The following is a 12,764-nucleotide window of genomic DNA, read 5'->3' as shown; positions in this document are numbered from 1 at the left end:
TATAGCCTGACAAGGAGCTGACCTTCCTTGTGTTCAGTCTTTTGACTTAGGAGATGGATACAGAAAGGGGAGTCATAAGGAGGTTTGCAATGTTGTGCTATTCTTGGACCAAGGGCAGAGACAGTAAGCATTGTAACATTATATCTTGTAGCAACCAGCACACAGGACAGATTCCCTAAGCAACAGAGTGATGTTTCTTCTGCACACAAATACCACTGGGACAGCATTAACCTTATAAACGCTAAACGCATGGTAGATTAATACTTCAGCTGTTGGGTAATGTTCTTGTTACCTGAAGCTTTACTCAGAATTCAAAAACACAGGATAGATTTCTTTTCTCACAAATCAAGCAGATTGCACTGGATATACACCATGTATTGTTTAAGAGTTTGGATAAAAACTGACAGCTTCAGGTTTGAGTATTTAAGAAACAGCAGTAGCATCAGTTGTTATAAGCTTTATAGATAGATTTAGCAAACTGATTCTTCCTTCCAAAGTTGCTTTAAGTTTTAATAAAGCAAGAATATGTGAACTTGTTTCCTTGAAAGTACCGAGTAAATAACAACAAATGGAATCTTATAATCAGAGTCCAAGGAAATAGAAAGAGAAGGACAACGAGGTAGAGATCTATAATTGAAAACAGAATAAGTTCAGGAAGCCACATAAGGCCATTCCCCTCCCTTCATATTTTTCCCTGGAATAGCATGAAAACGATATATACATATTCAAGACACAGTATGGCTGGAACTAGTACAGTACACTGAAATGAATCTGATCTTCGGAGGCCAACAATAGACACTGCTCAGACTCAAAGTATAGTTTCCTAACCCAACAATTTACCCATTATCCCCAACAGACCATGCATAGCTTTGTTGCTGCTATTGTCTTTGCAGTGATTTCCACTTACTCTTTGAAAAGCATTCTGGGTCATTTTCCTACCTTGCCTCACTGACCCAGCATTATGATTTTCTCAGCAGCCAGTTGCCACCAAGCAACGCGAATCATAGCAACAGAAGCATCATCTTCTCATTCAGGCAAAGTCCTAGACCTCTTCACTAAGGCACACAGGGTGCAGACAATTGGAAAGGAGGAAGGAAGATTGCTGAGCAATGCCCTGGCTCTGCAGCAATTGTAACTGTTACCATAAATAAATCCTGTTACAATCGAAATCTTATTTGGGGCCAATATAGATTCCTTTCTCTGTGCATTTTAACTACTATCCACAAATGCTTATATTATGTGTCTATGCCAAGCTGTCAGACACAATGTTTAACAATCAGTGCTACCTTTAAATACATCCCAATGACAGGATAAGAAAAGTATTAAATATGTAACTGATTTCAGAACAAATAACTTAAATAAATGTATAACTCTTTCAACTGAATGAAATAAACGGTGCTCGTGTTTGCTGATAACCCTGATATAATTAGAATGATGAAAAGAAAAAAGTTGAACTATCTAAATGACTCTTTCCAATTCTATGTTTCCATGAGCTTTTCCTCATATTGAGGAATTTGGCATTAGTATGGTTATACACAAATCAGTATAAGCAAATATAACATTATGTCTGTAGGTTTTAAAAAATGCAACTTTACAATGTAATGGACAGAAGGGATAATCTTGTGGAAAAGGAGGGAGAGCAGCAACCTAGACAATGGTCAAATAAAATAAATCTAAGTCTGGGGCAGAAATGTAATTTGAGAAGATGTCTCAGACATTGTCATGAAGATAAAGCGAAGGGGAGGGAAGTATTTTCAGACCTGCATGATTCTTTTATTATAATCTTATACAAAAGTAGTATTAGCTTATGTGTCTTCGGTTTCTAAGTTTCTTCTATTTTGGAGAGCTGACATACATTTATGATCATAAAATTCGAGCTGTGGTGACTGACCAGAAAAGGGATCCTGATATTGTGATCCTGATAAAAAATATAGAACGAATGAGCAGCTGCTACCCAAACAAACCATTTTATGTTAGACACCATAAAAAATAGATCTGCAATATTTTTATATTAGTTTTCTATGGCATTACCATATTCTAAAAAAGAATAATCGCTGAAAAAACTGAACAGCAGGTAAAATTTTCTAGAGGCTAGATCAATTTCATTATAATAAAAACTTACAACTCTGGGGCTTTTTAGATTTAAAAAAATAAGAGAAGAAAGTCAATATATTTAGAATTATACTTAATTAAATATATATAGAATTATAGCATGCAGGATTTTTATAGGGCATGTCAAATTTTCCAACTTTCAATTTCCAAACATTAGGCGTGCTCAAAAGTTGTGATGTGCCTTGAGGATTGTAAAGATATTTTGGTTACTTTAATATAATTTAGATGTGCTTGATGAGTAATTACATAAATATCATAACTTTTTCATATTTAGTTTGTTTCATTTGCAGGAATCAATAAAGACATTCTTATGATATGGTTGTAGAAAGTGAGTTCTTCCAATGATGCTGAATGAAAGGACAGATAAAAAGAAATACTTCAATGAAAAGTTGAAGTATTTTCAATACTTCAACTGAAAATGCCCTGCTGTCCCTGAGCCACATTATCCTCTGTTAATATTGTTACAGGGAATCTCAAATAAACATTTTTCTATCCCATTATATATAAGCTGTATCTTTAAACAAAACCTTAAAACACCATAATACAGTCCTGGTCACAAAAAGGTTCATTAAAAATTAGCAACCTATATATTTTAATTTTTGTCAAATAAAACAACTTTACATTCCTTCCTCTTTCTCTCAACAATCTTAATCTTTAGTCCCTTCAGATAGTGTCCAACTATTTGATTCCTTGTCATTTTTTCTTTGTCTCTTCTCATAAAATCACTGACAATATTAACAAATCTCTTTTGTTAAATCTAGTATAGAAAGGTTATCTAAGACACCTTTCTAGTCTACTATTTGTATGTCCTTTTTAGTTATCAAAACATCAGCCAGTGACAGACTCCCAAGTAGATCAGATGGGAAACATGGCAAGATGAACTAATTCTATTTATTGTAAGACTACGTTAACAGAACCTTGCAAGTTTGAAAGTACAAATCTCCTGCTATATTTTTGTTACCTCGTGATAAATTAGGATAGTTCTTTTCAATGTTTCTGTCTCTGCCCAATAATCAGTTGCGGGCTCCTCCCCCTTTTATCTGATCATTTCCATCTTCCAAGATCATTCTCATATTCTATTACAGCCAGTGTCATTTCTATATTTAATATTTCATGTTGTTCCATATCCTTCTTTTAGCCTGGTAATTTTAAATTCACATTGGAATCAATTTCAGACTTGTCCAGGAAAACATGTTGCATAATATCATTTACTCTATCAATAATGGTAGAGATCTTCTGGGTACATTATTCCATATCTCTCAGTGCATCCATTGTTAAAAAAAAAGATTTTGCTCTTTTCTGCATTAGCAAATTGAGTTTAATGTTCTGATGCCCCTCTAATGTCCATCTTCAAGTCCCATTTTATCATGTTGTTTTTCTTCTAAATGCACAAACAGATTCCCACAAGAAGGCTTCTTTTGCCCAGTTTCACATTATTATTAAATCCATCAGGATGAGTGGTGTGATGGCCTAGAGATGAAGGTGCTCACCTCCAACTTGGAAGGTTGAGAGTTCAATCCTAGGCAATGACGGATGTTTCTCTCTCAGGGCACAAAGAGAAAGTATCTGCTGCAAACTCTACATAGGCATTAGGAAGGTCATTTGACCAGTAAGCACTCAACTCCATTCAGTCACCCCAACTCTACCCCAAATAAAGGTTTTACAGCAGAGGTGGTATTCAGCAGGTTCTGACCAGTTCTGGAGAACCTCTAGCAGAAATTTTGAGTAGTTTGGAGAACCGGTAGCGGAAATTTTGAGTAATTTGGAAAACCGGCAAATACCACCTCTGACTGGAGATTTTACAGTATCCTTCCCCTGCCACACCCACCAAGCCATGCCCACAGAACTGGTAGTAAAAAAATTTGAATCCCACCACTTGTTTACAGGGTAGTAAAAAGAAAAGAAAAAATCCATCTGGACCTTTAAAATTCCTTCATAACTTTTTAAAACCACCTTTTGATTATTAATTAAAAAAGAATAACATTCTTAATGTATTTAAAACTTTAATAAAGAATTGAAGGATACTCATCCAGTGAATACCATGAAGCTTACCATTCCAGAGGTTCCCAATATTTAAAAAGCAATAAAAAGTTTATTTCAAAGTGATTAAGAAATAAGAATAAGTCCAACCGTATCTTCTTAAAGGCTACGTTATGCCTATGAGCTTTAATGGAATCCTTGATTCCTAGTTGCTCAATTCATAAAGAGATCACAAAACATCAGTTCCTGCCATCTACTTAGGCGAAGTCATTGCCTGGAGTATGTGTGAGTAATCTCATGATCTCTCTTTTCATCAGAGATTTTGGCAGCCCTTGCCTCTGCCCATCAATTTGGGCCATAGAATCATCCCTACTTCTTCAGAGATGTCTTCAGCGCACCATGTCTTCGCTAGAAGTCCTAATCCTTGTATTATCATCCATATTATTTTTACATTATTTTGTACGATTGCATTATTATATTATCATTACTATTACCATGTTTATTATATTTTATGCTTATTTATATTTAATGATTTTAGTAGATGTGTTTCTATATATGCTATAAATTCTGACTATAGGTCTGCCTGTAATAAAGATTTGATCTGAAAATGCCCTACTTAGGTAATTTCCCTGGTCTTGATTGGTCATTTTTCATGCCAGGCCTTTTATCCAACATAGATCAAACATTCTTTATAAACATTAATTTTATAATAATATTATCCTCAAAGGCATTAAAACACCACTATAGCTCACTTCTTTCATCTTATTTTTAAAATTCTGACATACTTAAAAATCACAGTCAAAGTACAGTTCTTTTCAGGTAACTTTTTAAATGTTAGAATGTCAATACATTTTTAAATGAATTGACTAGAGCAATTGACTGGATTACCCTAGAATTTCAGAGACAGCTCTTACCATGAATCCAATCTGTTTAATACAATCTTCATTGTGTTTTAAGGGATAAAAGCCCCATTATCTAAAAACACTGACATCTGCTAATACAAGAACCAAGAAAACAGAACAAAAAAACCTCTATTAAACATAGTACCAAGAAAACAATTCACATGCCACTAGCAATGTATTTCAGATATTTATGAATGCAGTGCACACCGAGCAGGACAAAGCAATAAATAAGCAGTAGCTTCTTTCACTGAAATTGTTCAGCAACCTATCTCTAAAAGATCTTACGAGTGCTATGGATTTCATTTTAAGAGAATTTTAGTATGTATTTATACTAGAACTGTTGGCAGAAAATCTGCTTATATTTTGGCCCTAATAGTTCCATTCCAAAAGTAGCTTCACTGTCAAACTCAATTTCATTGAGGGGCACATCAGGGTTGTGTTTGACCTTGAAGGGCCGGTGCATGGATAGAGTGAGCATGTCCAGCTCGACGTCACTCATGTTGGGGTACCTGTGGTGGCCCGAGCAGAGCTGGACATAGCTTCATCTTTATCTGCAAGAGTTTTAAGCCAATACAAGCTAAAGAGATGAGTTGAGCCAAGAAGTGTCAGAAGATCTGTGACTTGCTGCCAAGCCCATGTTGGAAAGCCTAATATTTACGAACTCAGATTTTTATTTGAAATGAAATACAGTGATGTCCTGAACATTCTAAGGAACCTTAACCTTTCCTACGTTCCACTGAAGCAAGTACAAAATATGCCCCAATTGCTTACAGTACAATATATGGAAAAGTCTTTCCAGAGTATTTTGGCAACAATAAATTAATAGCAACATTGTTAAAGAGTCAAAGAGGAGGTTCACTTATATTTTATTCACCAGTATATTGTTCTGAAGGCAGCTGTCTCAGCTGTCACATCAACTACTCCTGAAACTCAGTACCTTAAATTAAAAGGGATGGAAACCAACCTTCTTTATCTTGGGTAACAGCATAAATGTCAGTTCTTAGATTATCTAGCCCTCAACTGGGAAATCTATACATTGCTACACATATATGCCCATAAAAGAAATAGGAATGATTGAAAAGCTTCAAAAACAAAGTTTTAGAATGAAGAACCAGAAAAGGAAGAACAAAAGAATCATCTTGAAGCAGAGATGTTTGGGCCAGCACCAAAGCCTACAACACCAGAACATTTTTAGCTAAAATATTAAGAGAACAAAAAATGTGATTTTTCTATCTGCTGCTGAATTTAGTTGTAATTCCCCAAAGTTTCAGTTCAATTTAGTTCCACGATGTCAGTTATATGGAAAGGAAAGTGAATATAAAGGATGAAAATTTATCTAAGTGCCTAGAATATTCTATAGGCTGCAACAATCAGAAATATCTCATGCCATTTCTCTTGTAAGTAAAAAGCAACCGAAACTACTTTAATTGAACTATGATTGGTGTATGTTTCATTGCTTATAAAACCAGAAAGCGTATTCTTGATAATACAAGGCTTTATTACAAAGCACTACAAGAATCTTTATACATGTTCTCATCTACAGGCTCAAACCATTTCTGCACAATTGCTGATTTAAAACATATACTTGGAATTTAAAGTACTGAAAGAAAAAGCAATTCCAACCCAAGACTAGTCCAGAATACATGTAATATCTTGGAGTTTTGTGCTAAGCTATGGAATGGAAATGGAAAAGTTCTGGCTTCAATTAAATATCAATCTTTAAAATCATCTGTATCAGTATAGGTATTTTGAATTCAATTTTTAAGTTTTTTTAGACATCCACCAAGCATGAGAAAATGCCCCTGCATGTTGTTCACGTTTCTAACACACACATTAAATGTTTTTATACAGTGAAACTGCAGCTATGATATCATAAATGGGTGATCCTTCCCAGAAATTTTCCCAAAGAGTACAAGTCAGTGAATCTATTGGATTTCTCTTTCCCCTAATCTGATGTATGTCCAGTATGCAATGTTGCCCTCTCAGCCAGAAGACAAATATAACTCAAATAATAATAAATGAACCAAAATGTTATTTACCAACAGCAAATAAAATGGTTAAAACAAAGACATGCCTTTTCTTCCATCCTACTACTTGAACTTAATTAGTCTAAATATTTAACACAGTGAAAACAAAAAATGAGAAGCAAGTTCAAAATCTAGTTAGCCCTATTCTATCATCTCAAGGCAAAAATGTGTGTGTTGGCCTCAACTAACTTAATTCCTAACACTGCAACACTTTCTATAAAGCTGGAAGCCCTTGATTCATGTTGAAACAAAATTACAAACGACAGAAGAAAAGAAGCCTCTCAAGGCATCTGAAGCTGTTCTCCAGAGCATCACTTTCTGCATGCAGCAAGGAAGGCTCAAGCTGAAAACAGACACATGACAGATTCAGCAGGATTTGCTACAAGGACTTGTATCTTGACCCCAATTCCCTAATGCTCCCTGCAGTATAAACTGGGCACGGAATTCAGCCTAGTGCTACATAGTTCTCTGCAGAAAGGGCTCACATTTTTCCACAGCTGGTTCCCAACTGTTGCCCTTACAGTGCAAGCTGTGTTTCACAGGAAAGCTTGATACTAAGCAATGCCAGACAGTAATGCAAAACCTCCTTTGAGACAGAACTGAGGGAGGGGTAATGTGGGAGGAGCCAAAAGATCTTTCAGAGATTGCTGTGGCCATTTCCAGGTAGGGCAGCAGCTATTCTGGAATACCCCATGGCTGCAACTTCTACATATCCACTTCCCCCACCACTTACAGGGCTAATCACCCCCTGGAGTGTCCTGACCTTTCCTGATGTCAACATTTGTTGTATTGTCAATGGGCACAAAAGAATTGCCTATGCCTTCTCTCCAGGGGAAAGGATGAAGCAGGAGGTAACAGGAGCAGATCAGGCAACAGAAGCCGGTACTGCCTACTACATAATCTTGCAGAATGCCAGAATTTATATGCCCTATGCAAATGGCAGAATGTTGTAGCAGAATGTAGTAAGAGTTTCAAGGTTCAAACTAGGCATCTGTCATCTGATCATATGCCTGTCAAAATCAAAAGGGAATCAAACCACAGTTTGTAACTTGCTGCAAGGACAATACTTGGGTATTGCTTGAAAACAAAATGAATAAAAGAATCTAACTTGTGAGCTCCTAAGGCCTGAACAACACAATAAACCAATTTAGGGTATTGTACAACAGGGAGTAGCTGCTTCAGTGCTGCTGGGAATACAATGAGTATTAAAGGCAGATAGATTAAAGTTGCTTGAATTAAATCTGCCTAAGTAGTTCAGGTAGAATGCAGAATATTTTTCAAATTAACGAAGACATGAAATAGGTTTTCTTTAAATGAAAGCCCAATTTCCATCTGCATTTAACCTTAGAATAAGTCTTCAGTGTGCATCCTGAACTTTTTTTAAAAGAAAAATGTACAACTTTGCAAATTATACATTAGTTTGTCCTAAATATGGGGAAAGGATGTTCCTCGAGCCCTCAGAAATGTATTAAAGCACTCCATCTCCACTTCCATTCAGACATTAATAATCATTAATCATTCTATATTTATGAGAGTCATAAAGCCTAAGAATTTGTTTTATAATTCAAAGTGTGGGATTCTCATTTTAATTCTATATCCATTCAACACCCTGTTGTTATTAGTCCCCATTCCTATCCTTTTCTACTTGGAGCATAATCACAGAACAGGTATCAGCCTGTTTATATTTGTAAACACAAAATTTAATTCCTGACAAATAGGCATATCCATCTCCATTTCAGGTTGTAAAAATTAACCTTCTTCAACCTGATACCTTCTAGTTATGCAGAACTATATCATTCCTGTCATTCTCTAGTAAGTTGAGGAACAACAAGCAACATCTCTTTGGTAAGTTTCATCTATTATGTCTTCATATACTGTATTGTTTCACTAGTTATAATGGGCCTTAAATATATCCTACTATCAATTCTATAATACTTATTTCCCACTTTCTTCTTAATATTCATTTTATAACCTAGGCATCACAGCATATTATATATAGGCATCTATTTTCACTTGGGTGCTATAAAAGCTAATTAAGTGGTATAATAATTAGTTATGATTAGAATGGGTTCTAATTTCACTTCAGTCATGAATTCAGTAGGTAATTTTAAATAAGCCTTTCTAGGGAATGTCTGCCTTATAGGATTGCTTTTCTGAACATTTGGAAAACCAGTAAAATATTAATTACAATTATGCTTTTATATTAGATTTGTTTCAAGAAAAGCATCAGAGAAATGTAAATAAGATCATATTAGAGATGACAGTCACTCTGGACTAATCTATTTGATAGTGACACTGTATACAGGCAGTCCTTGACCACAATTGAGCCCAAAATTTCTGTTGCTGAGACCATTATTAAATGAATTTTGCCCCATTTTACAACCTTTCTTGCCACAGTTATTAAGTGAATCACTGTAGTTGATAAGTTATTAACCCGGTTGTTAAGTGAATCTGGCTTCCCTATTGACTTTGCTTGTCAAAAGATTGCAAAAGGGGATCACATGATCCCAGGACACTGTAACCGTCATAAATATGAACCAGTTGCCCAGGATCCAAATTTTGATTACATGACCACAGCGATGCTACAATGGTTGTGTGAAAAATTGTCATGTCACTTTTTTCAGCGATACTAACTTTTAGTGTTCACTAAATGAACTGTTGTAAGTCAAGGACTACCTATAGTTTTTACTGAACCAGCAGTCATGAAACTACCCATCAGAAAGATCAAATAGTGTAGAATTGTCTATATTTTTGCCATCTACTGACAAGTAACTTCAAATTTCTGAAGAGAAGCCATGCTCTCTCTTCACTCTATAACAGTGATTGGTAGTAATATACAGAGCAAAAATAGGAACTTTAAGAGATATAACATCAGAATATAGATAAATGTAATGTTTGGGTCTTTTATGAAATCTTTCCATTCTCTTGAAATCATGCTGCAATGCTTCCTTTATTATATTTCAGTTACTACAACTAGCGACATGAGTTTCACATATAAAATAAGAAACTGAAGTTTTAAGGCTGATATTTTTTGTATTATGACTTTCATAATACAACCTCAATAAATTCAGTTATTAATAGTGCTAATGTAAACAAAACACAGTGATTGATAAATACAGTATCCATAAGAACTTTTCAGATGTCTGTATCAGTTACTGCCCGGAACCAGAGTGAAAGACACACCCATGTTCAAGTTGATGTCATCAAACCAGCATCACACTTCACTATTAGTGAAATGACTGCTATGAATTAGAAAAAAAATACATGTGACAGTTACAGGTAAAACCATACAAGAAGGATAAAGCAGCAACAAAAGAACGATGTTGAATCTCTCTCTCTCTCAGAAAAATTCATCTCCCAGATTACTAAATATCACTAAATACCTGTGTTTTCTACAACCAGAGGAATGGTATACCTGAAACTCTTGAAGAACAAAGAGTTTGCTGACATATGCTGAGCTCAAAGGAGTGGACGGGATATATTCTAGGAATAGACAGGACAAAGCATCACTTCTCTAAGGCAGCAGTAGCAACAGAATAATTTCCTTTCCCTGTCAGATTCATCCTAAAATTACTTACGGGGAAGTGATAAACAGGAAGGATCGAAAATTTTAACAAAAGAATCCAGACAACCGCTTATTCAAAGTGGAACAGCTCGGTGGATATTAGGGGGGTCACACTACTGTAAAGAAACTGCAGAAGAGGACCATGCCAGGGACCGGGAAGTTACCCTGAAGATGAAGATGGAGCAGTCGGCCTGCTGACTAGGGGGAAGGGCATATCTACAGTAACTGGAGGAAGAAAAAAAAAACCGTTTGTGGCAGAAAGCCCAAGGGGAAGAATCTGAAACTCTCCTCCGCTCCACCCGCGGGGGCACAGCACCCCCAAACCGCACCCGACAGGTGAAATCAGGCCCTGCTTCCCTTGCCCCCCACCCAACCCCACCGCCCAACCTGGCACCGCTGCTCTCACCTGCTCCACGTTCTCCACGTTGAATTCCAGATTTTGCTGGAGGTGGAAAGCCGGGTCTCCTCGACGCTCCATGGTGCCTCCCTCCCTCCCTCCCTCCCCCCCACAAAAAAGCCCAGAGCCTTCGTCCCCTCCCTCGCCCTGGGCTCTCAGCAAGAGCGGGGCAGCGGCATCGCGAGGAAGAGGATGGCGGGAGGCGGAGGCAGGAAAGGGGGCGCCTATCTGCAGGGCCGGCGGTCTATGTTACTCCTCTTTCAGAGGGGCGGGCGACCCCTTCGCCTGTCTCCGCAGAGAGGTTGGGCGCATGGCTGAGCCTGGAGTTTCGCCGATTCCTCCCCAATGAGTCCCCGGGTTTTTTTTGGGGGGGATCGGGGGCGGGAAGCGCCTATCGGCTTGTCTGCAATAGGAGGAGGGGCAAGCCCTAAGCGTCCCCGGCGGGGCCAAGGGAGTGAATGGGCAGGTTTTTATACCTGCCTCTCCTCAATTAGGGGAAAGGGAGGCGACCTCCCCCACCAGGTGAATGAAACGATCGCCGAATCAAAGGGAAAGCGATACCGATCCCTAATTTGCTTGAGGCAGGGCAAGGAATCCTTCGGTCCTCCTGCCCTTCTGTCTTTAATGGCGGAGGGAGTACCGGTCCATCTCACAGCTGAAAGATTGGCGTCTTGCCTGCCTGCCTGCCTGCCTGCCTGCCTGCCTTCCCCGCCTCCGCCTCCGCCTGGCTCGCCGACCCCTCCACTCTGCAGTTGGCGGGCCGGTCGGTCTCCCTGCCTGAGGCAGTAACTACCGCCGCCACCACCCCTGTCGCGCAGCCCGACTAGCTGTTGACTGACAGTTGGGCCGGGCGATCGGAGAAGCAAACCAAATGGAGGAGGAGAATGTGGGGTCCTGGCGCGCTCCAGGGTGGTCCATATCAAACGCCGTCTGCCGGCTAGTTAATCGCCCTTCCATTCAGGCAACAAGGACACCCTTTTGCCTGCCTGCGGAGGACCAGCCTCCTTCCGTTGGATCATGGGAATTGTAGTTCTGAGTCTGATCGGCGCGATAACGAATAGGGCAAGGGCAATAATGGATGGAGTTGTAGTTTCAGGCAGGCCGTGTTTCTCTCCCACCCTCTCTCTGGGGGATAAAATGGCGTTTGATACAATGATGAGATGAGCGTGGACCTTTAATAACTGGGGATGGGGTGGGGTGGATAAAAGTCCTGGATTGTCGTGGCGCGTTTTTATTTTAATCGGTATTAACATATGTTTATTGTTCTCAGCATGTTCGTTATTTTCTAGTTCTATTTTTCCGTCTTGTCGTTTATCGTTACTGTATTTGGTTCCTTTGAAGAAGAAGCAGGATTCAAAAGATGGATCACTGAATAAAACAATCCCAAAGTTTTCACTCGAGGTGCAAATGGCCAAGATCAAATGATCACATTTTGGACCCATTATGTCAAGAGGTGTTTCTCTGAAACAAGCTCTAGTGTGGATAGGAAAAGTGGAAAGAAAGAGAAGAACAAGGTGGATGGACACAGTTACGGTAGCAGTTGCTGGAAAACATGAAGGAGCATGTTAGGCGCAGATCATCATAAAGAACATCCCTCTATACCAGGGGTCGCCAACCTTTTGGACCTCAGGAACCACCAAACTCATAATTTTAAATCCCAGGGACCACTAACCGGTTCTGTGGGCATGGCCTAATTTGTGGGTGTGGCTTGATGGTCATGTGACTGGCTAAACATGGCTTGTATGTAAATATTATAAATATTTATATAAATATTGAATTTT

General features: G+C 38.4%; 1 protein-coding gene across 2 annotated transcripts in view; it reads right to left on the bottom strand.

Moving 5' to 3' along the window:
* The window catches only part of IPO13 (importin 13), a 54,670-nt gene extending 42,851 nt beyond the window's left edge, over positions 1-11,819 (bottom strand). For both annotated transcript variants that reach the window (XM_087960125.1, XM_087960124.1), the window contains exon 1: positions 10,993-11,819. In XM_087960125.1, the coding sequence (XP_087816251.1) occupies positions 10,993-11,064 (72 nt within the window). In that variant the 5' untranslated portion in view covers positions 11,065-11,819. The remainder of the gene's footprint in view (positions 1-10,992) is intronic.
* Positions 11,820-12,764: the final 945 nt, after the last annotated feature.

Source organism: Notechis scutatus, chromosome 3 (assembly GCF_049901735.1).
Source record: "Notechis scutatus isolate UNSWTSFEM ecotype Mainland chromosome 3, rNotScu1.2, whole genome shotgun sequence".
Lineage (NCBI taxonomy): Eukaryota > Metazoa > Chordata > Lepidosauria > Squamata > Elapidae > Notechis > Notechis scutatus.
Note: the sequence above shows the minus strand (reverse complement) of the source record. Positions and strands in the feature narration are given on the sequence as shown.